This window comes from Dama dama, chromosome 12 (assembly GCF_033118175.1).
Source record: "Dama dama isolate Ldn47 chromosome 12, ASM3311817v1, whole genome shotgun sequence".
Classification (NCBI taxonomy): domain Eukaryota; kingdom Metazoa; phylum Chordata; class Mammalia; order Artiodactyla; family Cervidae; genus Dama; species Dama dama.
The window spans coordinates 50579200-50604135 of record NC_083692.1 but is presented as its reverse complement, the minus strand read 5'-3'; the positions used below and the strand labels follow the sequence as shown (position 1 = coordinate 50604135).

The 24936-nt window shown below is 45.0% G+C and overlaps 1 protein-coding gene across 2 annotated transcripts in view; it reads right to left on the bottom strand.

The window, feature by feature from the left end:
• LIPC (lipase C, hepatic type) overlaps window positions 1–24936 on the bottom strand; it is a 178142-nt gene that overhangs the window by 16449 nt on the left and 136757 nt on the right. Inside the window, exons 4-8 of one of the 2 annotated variants that reach the window (XM_061157252.1) lie at window positions 11235–11422; window positions 7416–7598; window positions 6523–6640; window positions 3624–3857; window positions 591–836 (exon numbers count right to left, since the gene is read on the bottom strand). In XM_061157252.1, the coding sequence (XP_061013235.1) occupies window positions 591–836; window positions 3624–3857; window positions 6523–6640; window positions 7416–7598; window positions 11235–11422 (969 nt within the window). The remainder of the gene's footprint in view (window positions 1–590; window positions 837–3623; window positions 3858–6522; window positions 6641–7415; window positions 7599–11234; window positions 11423–24936) is intronic. The other variant, XM_061157253.1, reaches the window with a different exon arrangement.

Genomic DNA, 24936 nt, shown 5'->3' with positions numbered 1-24936 from the left:
AAGGTCAAAAGGAGACACCCCGTGTGCTACCACTTTCCAGAATCTTCCTTGCTGGCATCCATTTTGGCTGAGCGATGCATGTGCCACCAGGAAGGACCCTGAGTCAGAATGATTGGCCAGAAAACCTGGAAACTAATCCCGTCACCTTTAAACCTGAGACATCTAGCCATATGGAAGAGCAGTCCTCCTGGGTTCCCTTACTCTCTTGCTCTCTGCCCCCATGTCCCTTTCCAATAAAGTCTCTTGCTTTATCAGCTCAGACAATTCATTTCTGAGTGTTAGAAAAGAGACCACTCTCTGGTCCTGGAAGGGGTCCCCCTTCCTGCAACAATGCTAGGGGACCATGTAAATAGATGAAGAGAGCAGCCAACCAAAGGACTGTTCCAGAAAGTATCAGGCTTTCTCCTCCAGCACTTTTCAGCGAGGAGGCCACATTCTTGGGGAAAGAGAGAGGCGTGTGTTATCATCCTGGTCTGGAGTCTGTGCAAACAGCAGATCCAGCAGTAGCTCCGGGAAAAGACTCTGGGGAGCTTGTGAACCTTCAGACAAGCGGCTGCATTCTGCCCTTCTGACGGCTCCCCTGCACTCACCTTTGAACGGGGACTGGGCTCGAGTCACCAGGAAGAGGCTCTTGCTCTTCTTGCTTTGCCGCTCTTGGCGGGTGTGGTAGCCCAGCGTGTTGCAGCGACCCTTCTTGCAGCTCAGACACAGGCCTTGGCTGAAGCTGTCCATGTCCCTGCACAGGTAGGCTGTGCTCTGCATGTCAGCGTGCAGCAGGGAGTCGATGAAGAGGTGCACTGACCGCTCGTGGGCGCATTTAACGGTCTGGGTGATGGCTGGAACACAGGGCAAGAGGGACGTTATCATCCCTTAATCCGGAGGATCGCCTTGCTTCTCAGTGCAGAGTAGCACCATCTCAGGAAGGAGGATGGGAGTGCTGAGGTCACAGGTCAGCCCATTGACTACAGTGGTTGGCATAGCTGGCGGAAAACTACAGAAAGAGTAAACCGTTTGCAGGTACTTAGTGTAGGGGCATAATCCCAGGCTCTGAAGAGCTGCCCAGGGCACTCTGTATGTTACGGTAGGTGTTTTAATAGGAGCCCCGAGTCACTAAGAAAATACTGAGTTCTTTAAGCAAGTGTGTGTGTGTGTTAATCGCTCAGTCATGCCTGACTCTGTGACCCCATGAGCTGTAGCCTTCCAGGCTTCTCTGTCCATGGAATTTTCCAGGCAAGAGTACCAGAGTGGGTTGCCATTCCCTCCTCCAGGAGATCTTCCTGACCCAGTGATCCAACCCAGCTCTCTTGTGTTGCAGGCAGATTCTTCACCATCTGAGCTACCAAGAAAGTTCTCTTTAAGCTATTCATTTTGGAAATATTTTAGTCTCAAACAGTTAAAAATGCACAACTGCTGATACTCTAAGGCTGAGATGGCAGAACAGGCTTGTGTGGAATGCCTCTTTTTATTTATTTAATTAAAAAAACTATTTTATTTTTGGCCGTGCTGGGTCTTCGTTGCTGCACGCAGCCTTTCTCTGGTTTCAGAGAGCAGGGTCTACTTTCTCATTGTGGTGCACAGGCTTCTCCTTGTGGTGGCTTCTCTTACTGTGGAGCAGAGGATCTAGGGTGTGTTGGTTTCTTCAGCAGTTGTGGTGCACAGACTCAGTTGCCCCATAGCATATGGAGTCTTAGTTCCTGGACCAGGGATGGAACTCATTCTCCCTGCGGTGGAAGCGGGGAGTCTTAGCCACTGGACTGCCAGGGAAGTCCGTGGAATGCCTCTTTTCTTAATAAAGCTGGTTAAGCCGGTGCCCAAGCACTCTTGGGACTTGGCTACTGGTCCGGTGAGGGCTGAGCCCTCCCCGACCATGTCCCAAAGCAGCCACAGCCTGCCGGAAGTAACTGGCCGGGTGACCAGCATGGGGTTTTGCTTTGAGAAGGATGTGCTCCAGTGACCAGGTCTAAATGGACCTAAGCCAAAACAAGTTTAGGAGGTTTCCGTACCAAGGGTTTTGACCTTATTTTGGGGAGGGGAGGTTGTTTTGGGGTCTCCAAATCTTAACCTTTAGTGTTCTCTAGGAGTGTTGAGGAACCACCACAAGGTATGGTAAGAACTTCCTGTGAAAGTGGACCCCAGGTAGCTTAGCCAAATCATTTTCCCTAGGATTAGTCATGTCAGTTCCTGGTCACGAGCGGCTCTTTTTGTTGAGCACCCACTATGAGGCAGGTGCTACTGAGTACCTTCCCTGGATATTCACCACAGCTCCTCAAGGCAGCTCTTACAAGTGAGGAAACTGAACTTCAAAGACAGTCTCTAACTCACACAAGCTCACCGAGCCGTGAGGTGGTGAGGATGGTAAAGCAGTTATCAACTGACTGTGTCAACACGTTCACCCCAGGATGGGATCACTTTCAAACATAAGGGTGAAGAAAATGGAGAAAAAACACCCTAAGGTGGGCAAGATGTTTAGCACAAAATAGAAAATGGTAGTAATTGGGCAGAGGCATTCACCAGGTGATCAGCTAATGAACAGCATCTAGGGGTCTCTGTTGACCTTAGGGAGGGTGTAGATCTGGTAAGAGGGCTGGCTGATCACCAGGGACTGCTGGTGACCAGAGGGCAATGATAGGAGAGAGATGTTAAGGAATGATAAGGGGAAGTTCCCAGAAAGTTCTCAGGCGTGGGCTGGTGAAAGGCTGGGAGTCCAGCCAAGATGAGATAATGTCGAATGTGAAGGTCATTCTGATACAGGAGACATGAAGGTGGTTAAAGAAACACAAGATAGTGTGTGCTTAGCTCAGTTTTCAAATGATTGGGAGAAGGTGGTAAGTGGGGGTGGGCTGGGGTCTCCAGTTGGCTTAGAGTGAGTTGGCAGGTGTCAATCAGGATATTATTTTCTAATAAAGAGAAACTTGGAATGCCTATGAAATGTATGGTTTTTGCTCACATTTTTGTTCTTTAATCCAGGGCCTGTTATCAAGGTTCATGTTAATGTTTTGGTTTTAGGGTTTGAGAGAGAAGAGGGAAATCATGACCCAGATAATTCCACAGTCATTTTCTGCACTGAGACAAAGTTCCAAGGAAGTCACAAGGACCTATTTAGAGCTGAACTTTGAATTGGAAGAATCTCAGTAATGAATGTCCCGTGGGGTCAGCTGATTAAACCTCATACTTGGAAGACCATGATCTAAGAAGCCGTGATCTATTAAGTGGATTAGCCTGGGGCCAGAATAGAGGCAGCCCCCTGAGTGAGGAAGCTTCTGGAGAAAGAGGAATGACCACAGACAGCAGGGCTCAATTTTCAGAAGGGCTGATACCCCAGGAGAGACTTGTCTGGGTATGATGAGTGGAGATGAGAAGTGGGAATTCCTGGATGTGCCCTCAGCTCATCCTCCGTGTCTGAGCTCCAGCGACCACTGCCTGTGAAGAGGAAGGTCTTGCCTGGGGAACAGCACCCTTTCCCACACACACAAGCCCTCTCTGCATGGAGTAGGTGACCAAAGTGTTGAGCCCCATCCTTGCCAAACTCCTCCCAGAATCTCGCAGATTGGATTCCCCTGGATCCAGAGGCCACACCAACTGTGGGGAGTGTAAGCCATTGTAGGCTAGTGTCTCTTTCTCACCGTTTAAGCCATGCTTGGCGAAATGTTTGTAGAGCTCTAGGAAGTGGCATCCGGGCTGGTAGGAACCCCCATTGGGGTAGAAGTCATAGTGTGCTATGGGCTGTTTGATGCCCACACTCAGGCCCATGTGCTCCCAGGTAAAGGTGTGAATGGCGTCCACAAAACTGGCGTCATCCGGTGAAAGCCGGTCGCTGAGAGAGGCTTTTTCAAACAAAGGGCCTGCGGCATCCAGCCCTAGGAGGAAAGCAAGGGGAAGAAGGATCAGATTGGAGCAAGAGGAGGCAGGGAGAAAGGCTCTTTTTAGCTTTCTGATGTTATTGCACATTCATGAGCTAGCAGGAAGAAGAAAATCCTAGGGCATAATCTTTCTCTAGAAAATCTTGCCATAACTTTTTTGCACTAAAATTAAAGTAATTCATGGTGCTTAAAATCGGACACAGGCTGGTTATTATCTATGGGGAAAAGAGGTTTGCAGGAACTACCCAGTGGTAGAAATGAGGTTATAAGGGAATGCTTGATTTATTTAAGCAAATCAGTTTTAAGTACCTTTCAAGCTACTTTCGAGAGCATCTGTTTGCATACAAAAAACCACTGTATTATTGTAAGTAGTTCTAACCTACCCATCAAAGAAAGAATTTATTTGTCTGCATGTTGTCAATAATTTCCCTAAACAAGCTGGCTTTCTCTCTACACTAATGTCATTTCATTGGAATGTTCAGAACAGCCTTAGGACATTACTGTTCTCTGGGGAAAATGTCCTGAGCAAATAGGACTGCTCACAGCTCTGGTCCTTAAGTGACAGATGTGTTTGCATGAGACAAGTGGCAGTCTTGGCAGACTATAGTTGGGGAGTATTCATGCACTCAAGGAGTTTTGTCTGTCTTTCTTGCTTTACCTTTTCTGGAGGACCCCTTGTTGACCTGTATCAGGCCTGGCTTCGATCCTTGGTGGGGATAAAGGAATTGACACGGGGCCATGACAGTCCCTGCTCTCCAACCCTCACCTGTAGTTACATGTGAAGGCTGTGATTTATATTTCTTTGTTCATCAGGCTATGAGATGACAACAGAGTAATTAGCTGTCCTGTCACTTCTAATGTGTGTGGGCCTGGCTAATAATGCCTGGTGTGGCCTGTGACACCAGCCAGCGTGGGGAGGGTCCCAGACCCAGTGCTGCCTCTCTGCAGTTCTGACTTCTCCTTCTAGGCCTGGTTTGTCTGTGAAGGGCCTCACTGGCCTTCTGTGATAAGTTCTTATGGGAGGTCTGTTCACTGCCAGCCTATTGAGGGTTAAATCATGGAGGGCACCAAGAACTGATCCATGGTCAGGCCTCCCCAGTCACCAATGAGATGGAAAAAGAAATGGAAAATGAATTCTCATCATGACAGACTGGCTTCATTTAAATGTCTGCCATCATCCTTATCTTTTTTTAATGCTAAAATAAATCTCTTCTTTTATGAAGGAATGGTCACAGTAGATAGCAGTTGCCGAAAGTGTTCTTTCTTGATAAAATAAAAGGTCACAGCAACTCTATTCATCTTAAATTTTGTTCAGACTGTTTTAGATTGTGAATTATTATTTTAGGCTGCTGGGTCTTGAAGGATGAGTAGCCATTTGGTAGGTAGACAGGCAAAGGGAATAGTGATTGCAAAGGCCCAAAAGGATAAGAGGCCATGGCGTGTTTGTAGTAGAGTAGAGAAAAATCTAGTGTCATGAAAGCCTAGAGCCACAAGAAGGGACCAGGGGGAGGAGACTCTGGAGAGACTTGGGAACGCTACACTGAGAAGGGCCTTGTCTAGGCCTCCTAAGCTTCACCCTGTAGGAATCAGTGGGCCTCCGAGACTGGGCTGAGGAGTCATTTCATCAGGCCTGTTCCTCTGAATGTGACTCTGGGTCAGCAGGGGGGAGGGGTGAGGCTGGGTGGGGGGATGAAGTGGGTGTCTGGGCAGCCTGCTAGGAAAGGCCTTCTTGTGCGTCGTCAGCTCTTCCTGGGTATCTCGGGGTGTTTCCAAGCTGGCATAGAGCTTGGGGTTTTTGGTGCTGGGATCCCTCCCCCAATGCAGATGGGCCCCAGCGTAGGACCCACGTGTTTCACTAAAGTGGAAACAGAGGTCCAAACATGGCTATCACAGGAAATGTAAGGCTGTCGTTCTTTTTTTTTTTTTAGTTTATTTTTAATTGGAGGATAGTTGCTTTACAGTGTTGTGTTGGTTTCTGCTGGACAATGAAGTGAATCAGCTGTGTGTATGCCTATGTCCCCTCCCCCTTAAGACTCCCTCCCACCCTCCATCCCACCCCTCTAGGTCAGCACAGAGCACCGGGCTGAGCTCACTACGTGATATAGCCGCTTCCTGCTAGCTGTCTGTTTTACGCGTGCTGGTGTGTGTCCGTCAGTGCTGCTCTCAGCTCGTCCTACCCTTACTGTCCCCACTGTGTCCACACGTCTGTCCATTCTCTCTGTCTGCGCCTCTGCTCCTGCCCTGCAGATAGGTTCATTAGTACCATTTTTCTAGATTCCATGTATATGCACTAATATACGATATTGTTATAGCTGTCATTCTTTAATTCACGTTGGGCTTTTAAAACTATAGGTTGGAAAATAAACTCTTTCCTATTACAAAAGTGTACAGAAAGTGTACCTTTTAGGTCCTATTTGGCATGACTGTGAGAGGCATTTGTTTGAGGAAAGGCGGTGATTTGCTCTAAATTCTCGGAGAACAGCAGTCTATGGCAGCGGTCATGTTTGAAATAAATAGTGCTACAAGTCCTCCTGTGAACTCTAATACAGCTCGAAGGAAGCCGGGGGTGTGTTAATTATGAGCCTGTTGGAAAAGCAGGTCCGTGCTCCACGCCCCCGTGCAGTCGTGGAGATTATAGTTGTTAGTTATCAGGCATGGTTACCTGTAATTCTCCCAATCTTGTGCTTTCTGCTCATGTAACTGCCAGCGAATCCTGAGACGTGTGCACCCAGGCTGTACCCAATTAGATGAACATGGCTTGGAGAAAATTGAACAGATTCCTGGAAGACAGTGGTGAGATGGTGGCAGGAGGGGGAGAGCTGCCTGGATAAAAGCCTTTCGTGGGTCCAGTCTGCTTGGCTCTCTGTTCTTTGTACCACAAGTGAGATGCTTAATTCCTACTCAGGACCCAAACAGTTTTCTCATCTTGCTGACTCTGTCCTGTTTCCTCTCAGGCTCAGCTACCTGGGCCCCTGCCTGGTGATGCCACCTCTTGTCTGCCCATCTTTGTTCTTGCTGTTGAGTCGCTCAATTGTGTCTGACTCTCTGAGACCCCATGGACTGTAGCCCATCAGGCTCCTCTGCCCGTGGGAGTCTCCAGGCAAGAATACTGGAGTGGGTTGCCATTTCTTTCCCCAGGGGATCTTTCTGACCCAGGGATGGAACCTGTGTCTCCTACATTGCAGGTGGGTTCTTTACTGCTGAGCTACTGGGAAAGCCCCCTGCACATCTTTACATGGACATGAATTCCTTGCAGGAGTGATCTCATCCATGCATATGGGAGTTTTATAGTTTACAGGGTGTGTTTAGATCCCCTAGTACATACAAAGAGGTGAGCATAAGAGGAATAGATGATTCTACAAGACGGGGCTTCAAGGAGGCATCCGAGAGAGCCCTGGGGTCTGGTCTGTCTTGTGCCTTCCTGTTCCTGTGAGCTTAGCAGAAGTGGTTGTCTTGTCTTGGCTGCTGTAGGAGACCAGCCTAATTCACTCAGTCTTGGAGGAAGGGAGTGGAAGGGAGAAGAGGGAAGAGAAGAGAGGTCAGGGCAGGTCTCACCTGCAGCCACTGGAGAAGAGCTGCGATCTCCTGGCCGACGAGGCGAGTGTTGCGGACGGCAGTGGTGTAGTGGTTGTGAGCCAGGGTGACCCATTCTGCCAGCCCCACGTTCACTGGCTGGGCCAGGTGAGACTTCAGTGCGGCTACCATCTCCCAGACCCAGTCTTCCAGTATGCCGTCCACCTGAAGGTAGGCCCGCAGTATGATCAGCCTCTCAGGAGAGAGGAGGGAGCCCTGGACAAGCTCCCTCTTTTTTCTTGCTCACCTCTTCCCTTCTCCAACTCTGGGCTCATTCTGGGTCTTTCTCTCCAAGAGAAAGGGCTTAACCTGGGGTTTCTCAGCACACTGTCATTTGGGGCCAGATATTTTTTTGTTGTGGGAGCTGTCCTATGCATGGTAGGACATTGAGCAGCATCTCTGCCTCCACCCACGAGATGCCAGCGGCACCCCATCACCCCCCACCCCCAAACCCCAAGCTGTGAAAACCAGAAATGTCTCTGGACATTCCAAATGTCCCATCCCTCAAATGAGAACCATTGTCTTAACATTCTCTATTTTAGGACTTTGCAAGCCTTAAAACAATGTAAGTGTTTGTAGATGGGGCACTGAAAGACGACCTGTCCTTTGGGAGTTGACTCCAGTGCTACCTCCTCTGCGAGGCCTGTGCTGCTGCCCCTCTGAGTCACACCTCGCTTGCTCGCTCTGTCCCCACCCACTGTGTTCTGCTTGCCTTGGGGGGACTAGCACCATGAGCGGGAACATAGTAGGAACTCATAACGATCAAGTTGATTGATTATGGAGAATCATTCTGTCCATGTACCTGGTTGAGAGCCAGTTTGCAGGACATGCCTGAAGGGTTCACAGAGCAAACATGTTTGTGTTGGTTCTTGAAGGATAAATAGGAATTTGCAGGGAAGAATCAAGGTGGGCAGGTAAGTGCAGAGGTGCTTGGGGGCAGAGTGGGTATCTAAGGGATTCCAGGTAGAGGAAATCATGTCCAGAGATGCAGAATCACAAAAGGGCAGTGTGGTCTGTCTGGGAAGAGGGGAAAAGTTGGGTGTGATCAAAGATGAGAAGACAGAAGTGAAGCTGGACAGCAGTACTGATGGTCTGGCTCATGAGTAAGATGCATTCATTTAATAAATGTCCATCTAGGACCTTCTGTGTGGATGTAGCATCTTGGGTTCAAATCTAGACTCTTCTAGTTACTAACAGAGTAACCTTAGGCAAGTTATATAACTAGTCAGTGGCCCTGTTTCCTTGTTGGGAAAATGGGGATAATAATAGTGTCCTTCTTCCAGGATTGTTGTGAAGATGAGATGGATGAATAGACATACAGCACCTAGAACAGTGCCTGGAACACAGTGAGGACTCAGTGCATGGCGGTTGCCACAGCCGTTGTTGGTATTTTTATTACCAGCAACAGTACACGTACTTCAGTTTGCACAAGATTTTGAAAACAAAGAACTCATTCTAATAAAAGGATCACAGGGAGAGGACCCTGCTGTCTTCATGTTTGTAAATAAAATATTTAGTCAGCCATTAATTCAGTTAACAAATATTTTTAGAGCACCTAATACATTCAACAGCATGGATCCTGTCCAGCAGAAGATAAGAGAAGGGACACAGTAGGCAGAAGGCGCAGCCTATGTCGAGGCCAAAAGGAGAGAAATCACCTGGTCTGTGGAAGGAGCTGCAAGCGGAGGTGAGGGGGAGGCGGGGAGCGTGGTGGTGGGGCAGGGTCAGAAGGGGGGTGCCTGCCCTGCTGTGTGCAACCTGCCTTGCTTTGAGGCTCTCAGCTCAAGTTCCCCCCCTCAAGTCAGGCATCCAATTCCATGCTTTCCTTAAAGGAATAGGGACGGAGCCCCTAGCTCAGCTGGAGAGAGGTTGCTGTGAGGAGGTTGCAATGTGATGGGGCCCCTGTCAAGCCCATCCTTGACAAAGGTTTGTGGGCTTTGGAGCATGAGGGTTCTGGTTTTGGATTTCTGTCCACTGAGGCCTGTGTGACTGTGGTTGCTGCTTGACCCTTCTGGGCTGCAGTTTCCTCATCTAAGAGATGAGACTAACTCAAGTGGCCATGTAGGGAGGTGTGCGGATTAAATGAGCTGACCACTAACGTAAAGGGCCGAGCTCCTGTAGGGCCTCATCTGTATTAGGTCTCTTCTCTAGGGTCAGGAGAGCCTTTACCACCCTCACTGCCAGCCCTGTGCTGTGGTGGAATCCCCGCCCCTTTTCCCTAGAATTCGTGCTTGTGTGCTAAGTCACTTCAGTCATGTCTGACTCTTTGTGATCCAATGGACTGTAGCCCACCAGGCTTCTCTGTCCATGGGATTCTCCAGGCAAGAATACTGGAGTGGGTTGCCTTTCCCTCTTCCAGGGGATCTTCTCGACCCAGGAATTGAACCCACATCTCTTATGTCTCCTGCGCTGGCAGGTGGGTTCTTTACCACTAGCGCCACCTGGGAAGCCCTAGGATGGGGCTCCTTTAAATCCTAGGAGGAAGGTGCTGGCAGCCTACAAGAGGCCCTGTGCTTTTCTGGGATGGCAATAGCAAACACCCCACCTTGTGGCCACACCCACATGGCATCATGTGGTTCCCACTACCCCATGAGGCCAGGTGTGGGGTCTGTTTTGTTCGTGTGAAGGGTATGAGTGAATACATGTTGAAAGACTGGTGGTGGGCAGATGGGCTCATTTTTCTCTCTAAGGTAGGATGGATGGGGGTCTCAAGAGTAGTTTTCAGAGAGATGGTAGGGAAGGGTTTTCAAGTCATGAAATAAACCCCAAATCTCTGCAGGTTTCACATTGTGAACCATGCTTCAAATTGTGGGTGGCCTAGAAACTAGTTAGGCAGAATTTCTTCTTGGAAACATTTGTTTGACTTCAATCATTGCCCACAATATTCTTTTCCCCCTTCTTCCACAGTAACAGAATTTTAGCATCACTGAAAAGCTACACCTTCTCTAAGAGGATACATATCTCAGCCACCTTTCCATCTAGGTATGGCCAATGGATGTAATTGGAAGCATTTCAGAGATGCTTCTGGGAAGCTAACCTAAAAAAACACACTTGTATACCAAAAGCCAGTGGACGAATTATATGGTTTCAAATAATACCTCAATACAGTTGTTTTTAAACAATCCTACTTTTTGACTTTTTGTGTGTATACCTTTTACTACCTTGTGCTACCTGGGATGCAGATGTGATAGCTAGTGCTCTGGCTGCTATCTTGGATTATGAGGATGAGGACCATACTCCAAGGATGGCACCATTGTGAGCAGGGAATGAGCTAGGTAATTGAGGACTTCATTGACTAAAGCTCTTTATTAGTTTTGGGTGACGTACATCTGGACTGTTATATGAAATGGAAAAAGAAAAAAAGCTTCTGTTTTATCTGAACTACTGCCAATTTGAGTTTCTGTTATCTGCAGCTGAGTTTAACCCTTACAGATAGAACATCTCATTGGGAGACTGTGTCTTCTGGCTTCCTCTCAACTCTTGGGAAACATGCAGATTCACCTTCATGAACTGCAGTCTCTTATGGGCGCTTATGTGCTGTGTGACCTCTTTGAGTCACATTTTATTATATGAAATGTGGAGATAATTATACTTCCCCTGCCCTGCTTACTCATGAAATTGAGATAATCAATGAGATAATGCGTGGGGAAGCACTTGGAAAATTAGAATGTACTTTACAAATATTATGCATGGAGTTGTTATCACCAGCTCCCTATCTCTTTATTAAAATTGAACGCACTGTTGAGGGGAAAAAAAAAAAAGTAAAAACAGAGAGAAAAAAGGCGTGTCAGCACTTCCTACCAACCACCCGTGGACTATCATCACCAGCGGCAGCGAGGAGTTGAAGCCACACTGCTGTAATGTGTCTGAGTGAGTGAGCCGAATCTGACAGCCCTTATCGGTTTCTCCTCTAAAGAGCAGAAATCTGGTTCTTGTCTCCTTCAATGTTTCATTTGTTTCAGCAGCTCGAGATCTCCTTCCAAATGATTCTGGAAGATAAAATTGGGGACAGTGCTTCACCTGGCATCTGTTCCACCTCTGCCAGTTCCGGGACAACCCCAACATTTGTAAGAGCACTAGGCAATAAGGTTACTGCAAGGTGCTGGAAGTAGGCCCGGGATGTGGCTTTGGGGAACCCAAGGAGCATTTTATTTCCAGCACAATGGCCATTTCTTTCCTGGGAGATGATGGAGGGTGACCAAGGAGGACCCCACACAGAGATGGAGAGGCCCAAATCCTCCTTCCTGCCATCCCAGTGACCATAGGATTGGCCAGTCAGACCCCAGACTAACTCTAGGTCAGTGGGAAGATGGAAGAAGCAACTGGGACTGAGGTCAGAGAGGATGAGTGTTTCACCCCAAATCATGATGCCAATAAGTGGTGGGATTTGGGACCCAGTATCTCTGACTCCAGTTGCCCACATCCCTATGCCAAGGAGATAGCACATAGAGCATCTCAGTTAGACAACACCATGCATTCTGTCATGTGGCTCAACCAATTCTCACACGTAGTCTTGCATGGACCAGGTAGGATGGGGGTGGGGAGGACTACAAAGAGAGTGATGAATTGTACTGAGGGGGAGCGGCATTCAGGGAGCGCTTTTCAGGGGGAATGATGCTGATGCTGGCCTGGAGAGTTGAATGAAGGCTTGGGTGTCTGTGTGGATGGGTGAAAGGAGCTTTCTGAGAGGCAACAGCTGAGGAAGGGCTCAGAGCCAGGAGACCTTGTGGGTATAAGGAGGCAGAAGAATGGGCAGCCAGAGTTTATGGGCCCTTGGGACACTGAGGCTTTATGCTCTAGACGATAAGATGCTGCTAAAGATTTTTTCAGTAGAAAAGGATAAATGAATATCCATTTGGAATCTTTCAAAGATTGTGGGAGGGTGAGGTAGGGAGAAAAAGACTGTTTTTAAGATTATACCTCCTGCTGTTTTCCTGAAAGGCCTTCTAGCTTCTCTTTTGGGGGAGCCTCACCCTGACTTTGAGCCACTTTGTGGAGGGTGAGCAGTCTCCCAACATCTGTTAAGACCATGGTGTTGATCAGAGACACGACCCTGTGATCAGGAGCGGAGTGGAGCCTGAGGGAGGGGCTGTGGTCCCAAGGTGTGGCACCCCAGGAAGGGTGACATCTCTTCTGCCAAGGTCAGGAGTCAGACCAAGAGCCGGGGAGGATGCTCCCACAGCCCCTACCAGCCGAGGGGGGCCTCCCCTGTGGCTGAGGGGTGAACACAAGGCCATACCAGCAGTTTAGGTCAGTGAACTCAGTTCAGCCCAGTTTCTGAGAACCCTGATCATTCCTTCTGAGCACAAAGTCACTCAGGCTTCTCAAACAATAAGTCTTGGGCTTTTGGTTTCTGGGGACAGCAGGACAGAAAGATGATGAAATGACAAAGAGCAAGGAGAGGTATTAATGAAACCAATTTTCCTACCCAAAGGTTATTAATTTGAAAGGTTATTAATTCCCAGCAAAGGGCAATGATTTTTCACAATGATGACAGAATGAAATGCATCATATTTTATTAAAAGGAGAAGTGAGGGAGAATCTGAATAACTTCTCTGAGCTAATGAAGAAAATTTCTGGCGCCGAGAATGGCTTTCCCAAGCTCCCAGACTGTCTGAGCTTATCCTCATTCATGCAAGCGTAATCCCAGATGATGCTCCCATCTCTTTGCATGCACTACTCCCCTGGCCTCTACGTCAGAAGCCAGGGTGTCATCTTACACTATTTTAGCAGCTATTTAATCAGTCCAAAGCTTCAGGTTCCCAAATATCCCTAGAATCCAGTGCCTTAGCTCAGGCGCACACTGTTTCTTGCTTGGTTTATTGCCACAGCTTCCTAAATGGTCTCTCTCTGGTTAATCTCACCTCCCTCCCTCACAGTGCTGCTCAAAGACTCTTTCTAGAACAGAAATGACTATTATACCCGTCAGTGACTTTAAGATTCTTGGTATTGCAGCCCAGGCCTGTCACCTGAATGGCAACCCTGATCCCTCAAATTCTCCCCTCTCTACGCTCCCCTGCTGTCCCAGACTGCCTGCAGTTCCCCCATTGCCATTTCACTTCCCTGCCCCTTTGCATTCTCACTTCCCTGCCCCTTTGCATTCTCACTTCCCTCTCTGCTATTCCTTGGTGAACTCTGGTCCATCCATTACAATCGTTCTCAAATGTCACCCCCTCCGGGAAGCCTTCCCCTCTAGCCAGAGGTAATTACTGCTGCTGCTGCCAGCACCTTACTGGGCCCCTGATCCTAGGGTCAGTTGTTTGTTTCCAGGCATGCTGTTTTCACCACCAGGCTGTGAACTCATGGAGGACAGACCTGAGGATGCTTGGTAACTGCTTAGTGTGTGATGTGGTATTCTGTGGGGTCCAGGTCTCAAATTAAAGGCTATCATTTGATTTGTCAGCCATTTATGCATTGGGACTCAAGGCAACTAATTTTCTTTTATCCAGTGATTGAATAGCTTTATCTTCCTTCATTTCAGGATAGGTGACTTGAATGCTAAAAAGACTATATAAAATAAACGGGGGATAGATATAATACCCATCTTGTGAAGTCATTGCAAGGATTAAAAAAGGTGATATTTGTAAAGACCTTAGAATAATGCCTGGCACACAATTAGCACCCATGTAAGGGTATGTTGCTAAAATAAATGTGGCTCAGAGCCTCCAGCATCTTCTATTTTTGATCCATGAAATTCTTTCTATGAAAATTTATCCCAATTGCCCTCGTAGGACCAATTCTGTCTTATGTGTATTTACTCTGGATTTAGCTGGGAGAATCAGCTCTGGCCCCAGTGCCTGGGACCTTGAAGCTATTCAGGAGAGTCCCAGGGAAAAGCAATTGTTAGATGGAAAGGCTCATAAACACCTGGACTGGGCTGGTCTTTCGCTTTTCTTCCTTGGGGCTTGGCTCTCTTTCAGCATGTGTATGAGTGAGGAAGTTGTATATATATTAATTCATTTAGTTTCTCAACAAATACTTATTAAGCATGTATTATTATATTCTGCCCTGGGCCCTCTCTAGGTACTAGTTTTTGGCAAGCAGGGCCTGATGTCTGTGTTTCAGGACTCCCCAGTCCAGTGGGAAAAGCAAGAGTGAGAATCAGCCATCGCTTGTGGTTGCTGTGAGTATTGCAATGGAAGGACACCTTGCGTAGGGGTTCTAGGGAAGATGCCAAGAGAAAATGAGGCATCAGTTGAGTCTGGAAGGATGAAAGATTCTTTTTTCCTTTTTGCTATTCTTTTTTTAAAATTTATTTTTAATTGGAGGATGATTGCTTTACAATGTTGTATTGGCTTCTGCCATACAACAACTTGAATCAGCTGTAAGTATTCATATGTCCCCTTCCCTTAGGTCATCTCCCACTGCCATCCCATTCCTCTAGGTCATCACAGAGCACTGGGTTGAGCTCCATGTGTTATATAGCAAGTTATCACTAGTTACCTGTTTTACATATGGTAATGTATACATTTCAGTGCTACTCTCTCAATTGGCCTCACCCTTACCTTTCCCCGTGTGTCCACAAGTCTGTTCTCTATGTATATTCCTGTCTTATGTGTATTTGCTCTATTCCTGCTCTGCAAATAGGTAGGATGAAAGATTCTTTAGGCACTCACATCTAGGAGAAATTGTTGAAGAAAGAGGGGCTCTGTGACCTGAGTATTGAAGGGCTGCTGTGGGGCAAAGGGCCTAGAATTCTTTTGTGCAACTCCAGGAGACAGAAACAGAGTCAATGGGTGGGCATGACATGGAAGGAAAATTTTGCCTTTAAGTGGTTTGTAAAAATTCATGGTTGAAGAAATTAGGTCAAAGAGAAAGGTGGCAAAACAACTAACAGAAATGTTAATAGATTAGCAAGCTAAACTGCACACTCTGTGTTTGTATAAGACTGCAGAAGACGGGCCACAGATTTTGTTCTGAGCTTCCTATTGGCCAAATCAAAGATGGAAATAGCAATTACAGAATTCATGCTGTCCAGTTCTCACACTTTCTTGGTCCTGAAACCTGAGATGGTTTTCCTGTGGGTTGTTGTATAAAGAGGCCACTGCATGAGGCAGGGTCATTGTCTTGAATACTATTCCTGTGAAATATACAGGAGCAAGCTGTAGTTGACTCTGAGATGCATAACAATCTTCAATGGAAGCAGCACTGACAGTATGAAAAATAGCATAAGTCACAGTGAGTCTCTGTAAGGCTCTTTGCTCTAACCCAGCAGCAATTCTATGACTGAAGGAGGCAAGGGCTACTTCAGGTCACATTTTGGGTGTGGAAGGAGTAGAGCTTCAGTGCCTGAACGTCTGAGCCATCTTGGAAGCAGAAACTGATCAACCCCTTCATAGAACACATAGAATACTGGAGCAACCTCAGGCAAGCCACAGCTTCAAGGATGCTCAGTTCAGTTCAGTTCAGTTCAGTTCAGTCGTGTCTGATTCTTTGCAACCTCATGGACTGCAGCACGACAGGCTTCCCTGTCCATCACCAACTCCCAGAGCTTGCTCAAACTCATGTCCATTGCATCAGTGATACCATCCAACCATCTCATCCTCTGTCATCCCCTTCTCCTCCTGCCTTCAATCTTTCCCAGCATCAGGGTCTTTTCCAATGAGTTAGTTCTTCCCATCAGTTGGCCAAAGTGTTGGAGTTTCAGCTTCAGCATCACTCCTTCCAATGAATATTCAGGACTGATTTCCTTTGGGATTGACTGGTTGGATCTCCTTGCAGTCCAAGGGACTCTCAAGAGTCTTCTCCAACACCACAGTTCAAAAGCATCAGTTCTTCGGCGCTCAGCTATCTTTATAGTCTAACTCTCACATCCATACATAACTACTGGAAAAACCATAGCTTTGACTAGACGGACCTTTGTCAGCAAAGTAATGTCTCTGCTTTTTAATATGCTGTCTAGGTTGGTCATAGCTTTTGTTCCAAGGAGCAAGCGTCTTTTAATTTCATGGCTGCAGTCACCATCTGCAGTGATTTTGGAGCCCCCCCAAAATAAAATCTATCACTGTTTCCATTGTTTTCCCATCTATTTGCCATGAAGTGATGGGACCCAGATGCCATGATCTTAGTATTCTGAATGTTGAGTTTTAAGCCAACTTTTTCATTCATCCCTTTCACTTTCATCAAGAGGCTCTTTAATTCTTATTTGCTTTCTACCATAAGGTGGTATCATCTGCATATCTGAGGTTATTGATATTTCTCCCAGCAATCTTGATTCCGGCTTGTGCTTCATCCAGCCCGGCATTTCACATGATGTACTCTGCGTATAAGTGAAATAAGCAGGGTGACAATATACAGCCTTGACATACTCCTTTCCCAATTTGGAACCAGTCTATTGTTCCATGTCCAGTTCTAACTGTTGCTTCTTGACCTGCATACAGATTTCTCAGGAGGCAGGTCAGGTGGTCTGGTATGCCCATCTCTTTAAGAATTTTCCACAGCTTGTGATCCACACAGTCAAAGGCTTTGGCGTAGTCAATAAGGCAAAAGTAGATGTTTTTCTGGAACTCTCTTGCTTTTTCGATGATCCAACAGATGTTGGCAATTTGATCTCTGGTTACTCTGGCTTTTCTAAATCCAGCTTGAACGTCTGGAAGTTCATGGTTCACGTATTGCTGAAGCCTGGCTTGGAGAATTTTGAGCATTACTTTGCTAGTGTGTGAGATGACTACAATTGTGACGTAGTTTAAACATTGTTTGACATTGCCTTTCTTTGGGATTGGAGTGGAAACTGACCTTTTCCAGTCCCGTGGCCACTGCTGAGTTTTCCAAATTTGCTGGCATATTGAGTGCAGCACTTTCACAGCATCATCTTTTAGGATTTGAAATAGCTCAACTGGAATTCCGTCACCTCCACATGCTTTGTTTGTAGTGATGCTTCCAAAGACCCACTTGACTTCGCATTCCAGGATGTCTGGCTCTAGGTGAGTGATCACACCATCATGGTTATCTGGGTCATGAAAATCTTTTTTGTATATTTCTTCTGTGTATTCTTGCCACCTCTTCTTAATATCTTCTGCTTCTACTAGGTCCATACCATTTCTGTCCTTTATCATGCTCATCTTTGCATGAAACGTTTCCTTGGTATCTCTGATTTTCTTGAAGAGATCTCTAGTCTTTCCCATTCTATTGTTTTCCTCTATTTCTTTGCATTGATCACTGAGGAAGGCTTTCTTATCTCTCCTTGCCATTCTTGGGAACTCTGCATTCAAATGGGTATATCTTTCCTTTGCTCCTTTGCCTTTAGCTTCTCTTTTTTTCTCAGAAAAAGAAATGCAAAAAGGCAAAGTGGTTGTCTGATGAGGCCTTACAAATAGCTAAGAAAGGATGCACTACTATGACTCAAATCCAGAAGTATATACCAAAAATCTCTCTCCTAGGCATTGACCCTGAGCATAACCAGCTCTTGACCGGGCTTCTTTGCCTGAAGATCTTTTGACACTATAGACTGAGTGAGGCCAAACTGAATTTATTTTCTTTCCTTCCAACTCATTCTTCTTCCTTCCTTTCTACATTTTGTGGTTCATGACACTATCAGTTGTCCATGCTTCTGCTCAAACTAGAAAGTTTAAGAGCTGTCCCGGAATGCCTCCTCTGTCCCCTTGGCGATCCATTAGGGTCACCAAATTCGGAGGACGCAGTCTCTGGATTATTTTGTCAGGATTGCTTCCTGACAACCCTCACAGTAATTTCTGTATTAGTTGTGATATTGTAATAGACTCTTAACTATTTTTTATTTTGTTTTTTTGTGGAATTAATACATGTTTTATTTATTTTGTTTTTTATTTTGTTTTTTTGTGGAATTAATACATGTTCATTAACTATTTTTTATTTTTTTTTTTTGTGGAATTAATACATGTTCATTATAGATGTTTGTTCATTAACTATTTTTTATTTTGTTTTTTTGTGGAATTAATACATGTTCATTATAGATAAACACTCTGAAAAATACTCAGAAAAACACACAAGTAATATTTGGAGTATTATATTTCCTTTCAACCTTTTCTTATAGAGGTATTTGTTCCATAGATGTTTATTTGGAGTGTCTATAGCTGAGATCATATGATGTGGAAGGTTTTTTAAAATTAATTAATTAATTTTTTGCTTGTGCTGGGTCTTCATTGTGGTGTGTGGGCTTCTCATTGCAGCGGCCTCTCGTTGCAGAGTGTGGGCTCTAGGGCAGGAGGGCTTCAGTAGTTGTGGCTATTGGGCCCTGTGTGTGTGGGGTTCATTCGTCATGGCACACAGGCTTAGTTGTCCTGCGGCATGTGGGATCTTCCCCTACCAGGGATTGAACTCATGTCCCTTGCATTGGCAGGTGGGCCCTTAACCACTGGACTACCAGGAAAGTCCTGTGAATGGTTTTATACCCCTTTTTACCCATCATGATAATTTTCTTACAGCATTAAAAATTCTTTAGAAATATGCTTGGAAAGTAGCATTGTTTGCTTCATTATTGTGGGACATTTAGGTTGTTTCCAGTTTACTTTTTTTTGGTTCCTGTTACTAACAGTGCTCTGATGACCGTCTTTATACATAAATCTTTGTCTGAATCTATGAGTATTGTTTTAGTGAAGATTCCCTGATGAAGGGACTTCCTTGTACTCCCAATGCTAAGATTCTGCACTCCCAGTGCTGGGGGCTCAGATTCAATCCCTGGTCAGGCATCTAGATCCCACATGCTGCAATTAAGAGTTCATATGCTGCAGCTAAAGATTGCACATGCTACAACTAAAGATCCAGCATGCTGCAACTAAAACCCGGAGCAGCCAAATAAATTAAAAAAAGGGGAAAAAAAAGATTCCCCAAAGTAGAATCATTGGCTTCTTAGGTGTGATCTTATTTGTATCTCTTTATATAGGCATATGCATCCAAATTGATATTCAGCACTTTTTAAAGCTAATATTTATCGAGTGCCTTCTCTGTGCCAGGCACTTTTCCGACAGTCTTATTTGTATGAACTCATTCCAGCCTCACAACTCATGAGTAAATGGTTAGGAAGTTCAATGATTTCATTATGTGTGAGGAAATTGGTCCTCATTATATTGGATAGGAACTTTTCCTTCTTCAGGCATGTCTTCTGAAATCGTTATTTTCTCGTGTCTTTAGAACAGATAAATACACACCGGTGATAAGCTGGGGATGAGGTTATGGTTTTGAGAGGGAGAATGTTAACTAAGGCAGACAGTCAAAGCCTTCCGAGGGAGTCAGCCCCTGTAACCACGCAAAGCAAGCTGAGGGGCTGGAGAGGCTTGGGGTTGTCTCCATGGAACGGTGGGTTCCCAGAGCAGCAAAACAGCTTCAGAATTAGTCAGAAGGAGAAACTGGGTGCAGCCACTACAGTTCTGATATTATTTACAATAAGTGATTTCTCTGTTCTTAAGTCAGCCCCCAGGTTTGGGCGTTCCTAAAATTTCATATAAGAGTTAATTATTATTCTTTTTTTTTGGTGGGGGGAAGGACATCGTTAGGTGGATGACTGCAGGCAACTGAGCTGGCTTAGGGCAGAACCTACGATTCTACAGTAAAAAGCCCTGGTAGGAGTCAGGACCTGTCTTCTGCCTGTGATGTCTGAGCTGGGTGCTTCTGCTCCCTTCCATGTTTGTCGAGCACCTCGTGTATATTGGCTGGTGTTGAGGACACATGTGCATAAGACGGGAGCTGCAAGGATGAATATGCCCCTCCCCTGCCACAGAAATTTCTTCACATTCATTGTTTAAATGACTAACTCTGTGTGTGTGTGTGTGTGTGTGTGTGTGTGTGTGTGTGTGTGTGTGCGCGCGCGTGCGCGCATGCGCGCGCGACGTGCATGAGATTTCACTTGGTTAACATACTGAAAATACTGCCGGGCTCTGGAAGACCTTGACTTCATGATTACTCTGAACATCCTCTGGGCCTTATCCTCTGCTTAGGATGGAACAAACCTATGAGATGAATGTAGCCACAGCTCTGCCCCTGGATGCTGTGGTCAGACCTGTGATCTGTACATGGGCAACACTGACTTCAGAATTTCTAGGACAACAGCAGGATGGAAAAACCTGAATGAGAATGTTTTCACTGCTGTGCCTTTCCAGATTCAGCTGCTGTTGCTGATCTTTGACTATAAGCAGGTTCTGCCCAAGGCTTCTCCTTCTGCCCAAGGTGTGAGCAGTGCTTCTCTCACGCCTGCCATCCTGAATTTTGCAATGACCCAAATATCCCACGTTCCCATTTACTTAATATCTTACAAATATTTCTGTGCCTGAATTTCTCAGTTTAGTTACTGGTATAGTAGTTATATAGCACAGTACAATTACTAATCTTTGTGGTATCCCCCAGCTAATGTGACACCCCCACATTACTGCACTGTAATATTGAACCCAAAGGACCCCACACATAAATTGCTCCTATGAGGTACTTGAAATGGCTGGGGTAACTTTTCAGGTCATTAGACTATTGTTTTTTTTAATTTATTAATTTTAACTTTTTAAAATTTTATTTTTTATTGAAGTGTAGTTAAATTACAGTGTTGTGTTACTGGTGTACAGCAAAGTGACTCAGCTATACATATATTTTTTTCACATTCTTTTCCATTATGGCTTATCACAGGATATTGAATATATTTCCCTATAGAATATTGTTTTGAACTCAGCAGACATTCCTAAGTTTGCCTCAAATGAATTTATTTTATATTGGGTAGGCCAAAAAGGTTGTTAGAGTTTTTCTGTTACATCATATGGAAAAATCTGAACAAATTTTTTGGCTAACTCTATAGCAGGTCTTCAAAAAAGCTTTGAGATCTAGAGCTGCTGAGGTAAGTTATTACCTTTTAGAGGTTGCCATCTTCCCATCCTCTTTTGAATTCCTATTTCACCTGTTCTCTTTGAGTCTTTGTTTTTGCTTTCTACTCTTCACCATTTTGTTGTCATGTAAGATGATGAGATGAGAGATGGAAGGAAAACCGTTGTCACAAGTCTGATGTATTCTGTTTTCTTTGTCTACTCTGCCTGATTTTGCTGGCTATCCTGTAGTCTCAGACTACAGCTTCCCCTTTTGTGGATTCCAGGAAAGAAAGTAAATAGAGGCTGTGTTTTCTTGCTGGAAAGTTGTTTTTTTTCCCCTTTCCAAACTTTCTTCTTAGGCTGTACTTCCTTGGAATTCTGGCTTGAATCAGATTTTTTTTTTTTTTTTTCTTTCAAGAAATCTGATTATGAAAGAGTATGCCATTCAGAAAATCTGTCCATTTGTACTGGAATCCTCTCGGGGTAATGGGGCTTACTTCTCTAAAGTGGTTCCAAAGTCATGGGTATATTCCACTCCGGATTGGTTTGAGGTAGGGTAGCCAATTATTCTGTCAAACCAGGATGAGTTGGCCACCTTATTTAGCTCAAGGGCAATTGAGTGAAGAGAGAAAAGGTGAAAAAAATTGTTCTCCCTATTGATGATCATTCTGAGAGTTTCTGTGTAACAGCCTGATCTTTGCTTTTGGGTAACTTATATCCAGGTGAGAAAAGAAGAGAGATTGCTGGCTCCTTTCTAATCTGGCCCCATGGATGGAAGAGACCCAAGATGAACCCCATCCTGTACGTGGCTTGTGAGTGCAGAGAGAGACGTCATGCTGTGAGAGATTATGAAGAGTTTAGCAGTCTGGGCTCTGGGCTCAGATGACCCAGCTCTGCTGTTTGCTAGCTGCATGGCCTTGGGTTATTTACTTAACCTCTCTGTACCTCCCTTATAAAATGGGACTAGCAGTAGTCAGTCCTATCTCACGACAGAGGAGCCTGGTGGGCTATAGTCCATGGGGTCACAAGAGTTGGACTCAACTTTTTCAACTTAATGACTAAACCACCACCACCACCACCACCACAGAAGTAGTCTTCTAGTCCTAATCTCACCCTTAAGATTATTGTGAGTTATGGATTAAATATATTGTTTTAAAACAATTTGAAGGAAAGATTTATGGATTTCCTCTCAGTAACCCTAAGGGTTGATGCATGGTCTGTTCTCAGCCACAGGACCACAAGATCAAAGGAAGAATAGATTCAGCTTGGAAAATTTACATCGACTTACTGACAAAGGGGTCAGCTCTTTTTTGTGGAGGGGTGCTTTTCAAAGGTAGGAGTATCAACACTTCTACTAGGCCATATTTCAACATAAATAGAATCAGCAGATTATACTTGATAAAGGTGAATGGCTTTAACCATTATGAATTAGCCTCAGACTTTTGTCCTGGAATGAATCCTAATGCTGAGAAAGGTCTTTGAGAACTTTCTAGACACAGAAAGCTCATAACGTGTGAATCCCAGTGGTGTGTTGGTGCCAGAGGTGTGTGCAACTCTTCTCAACTCTCCATGTTCAGGGACTTAATATTGGTAGTTTGAAATTGGCCACATGGGAATATTTACACCATGGAAGTTGGCTACATTTCAAGGCATGTGTGTGTTTGTTTTTGAGAGAACATCAGTTAAAAAACAAGCTCACCACTGGGTGAGATCTTAGTCCACCAAGCTTGAGTGGCAAGCAGCACATTCCTTTATTTTCTTTTGATCAGCTTAAATGAGGCATTGAGTCCCTATCCTGTGTGGTTTGGGTAGAGTCCATTTATCCCAATTTTGTGCAAAGCACTCTCTGAACTAGTAATTTTTTATATCCGGTCCAGTTCACACAGTCCCGTTTCACACAGTCCCTTCAGAAATTCCACTTTTTGGGGTTGTACTTTAGGGATGGGAAGCCCTGTGAGGAAGGGGGCACCACGCCACCTCCTCCCTTAAGAGTGTCATGAAATCTCTGGTTGGGTTCTTGCTGCCTGGGGACACACCAGCCCTTATCCTCTCCCAGTCAGGGAGTTAAGCATCCTTTCACTTTCTCATCTTTTGGGGATACTTAGAGTTATCTTTTTGATGAGTTTAGATTTTTACAAAAGAGAAGAACATATATTAGACTCAAGTGGCTCGTGCTCTCAGTCCTGAAAATACTTCTAGGAATTTCTCTGGCCGTCCAGTGGCTACGACTCTGAGCTTTCACCGTAGGGAGCATAGGTTTGATCCCTGGTCGGGGATCCAGGATCCCACATACCTCGAGGCATGCCCCCTCCAAAAACATTAAAAAAAACCCTCTAAACTAAGTAATGGTGGTGGTAGGAAAATAAATTCAAAATAATAATATCTCAATAAATTGTTCTATATATAAAGATGAAGATGTTGAGACTCAGAGAGACAAACTGACCTGTCTGAAATTATAGAACTAGTTAAGGACAAAGAGGAGATAGAATACAGGGCTTCTGTCCCCAGTCCAGCTTCTTCCCACAATAACACTCCTCTTCAGAGGAGACCAGGTAATCTCTGATAGATTGCCTCTGCTCTGGCCACTACTGATGGTCATGCAGGCGGTCAAGGTTTGCTGAATGTTTGCTATGTGTCTGATACTTTCCTAGCCTTGCGCATACTTTATCTTCCTTTGTACCTGCTCAGGTGTGCCAGTGCCACATCTACCCTTGTATTCTCAGCTCCACAGGAAGAGTAAACCTGGGATAGCTTTTCCAAACAGACCTTGGGTCGGTAGCTTAAATAGAAAAGGAGAACACAAATCCTTCTTCCTGATCTGATTTGCCTTTCCAATGGCATGGCTTTGGTGTTCTATTCATTCATTTCTTCGCTTTACTCGTTCATTCTTTCTACCAACACTTCCACAGTACCTATTCTGTGCCAGGCATTTCCCTACAAATGAAACTTGCCTTCAGCTAAATTGTTTCTGGAGCGAGTATTGAGTTTTCTTTCCTATTCTTTAAAAAGTGTATTTGTTGCACAGAAGTGGTGTAACAGTAGAAAACAAGTTTTAAAAAACAGACTCACATTCTCATCATCCTAATCAACTGACTTTTTATTTTCCCATGTTTCTATTCTATAATCAGAAGCAAATAACATTTTTAATGTAACCATGCAGATATAACTGCTTTTTGCTTTTTAAAATTTCACATTATGTAATAAACATCTTTCCATATCCCTACAGTATTCATACTCATCATTTTTAAAGGCTGAATAATATTCCACCGAGGGAGTACTTTGTAATTTGTGTATCCATTTCTCAATCTGAGATGAGCATTGTGTTTTCAGCTTTTCACTTTTGTAACACAGCTGCAATAAACTTCACATGGAGAGCTTTTCTTTTCAAATAGTCATTCCCATGAGGATGAATTACCTGGTGTAGAATTACTTGGTTAAATAGTGGGATCATTTGGCTGACGTGGAGCTGAAGCAATCTTACAAGTCCCCCACAGGTGTAACTGTAATTATTACCCACCCAGAGAATCCATAAAACCCAAAAGTTCTCATTAAGGTGTGATGGGGTGCTGGAGGAATTGGTAAGGCTGGTGAAAGGGCTGTTTATGCGTCTATCATCTACTTTTTGCTGATAACTTGGAGTTCTATATTTTATCCCATCCTCATAACACCTCTGTGAGTAGATGCTATCTCCAATGAAACTGGGTCTCAGAGAAGATAAGTATCTTGACCAAGGTCACACAGGA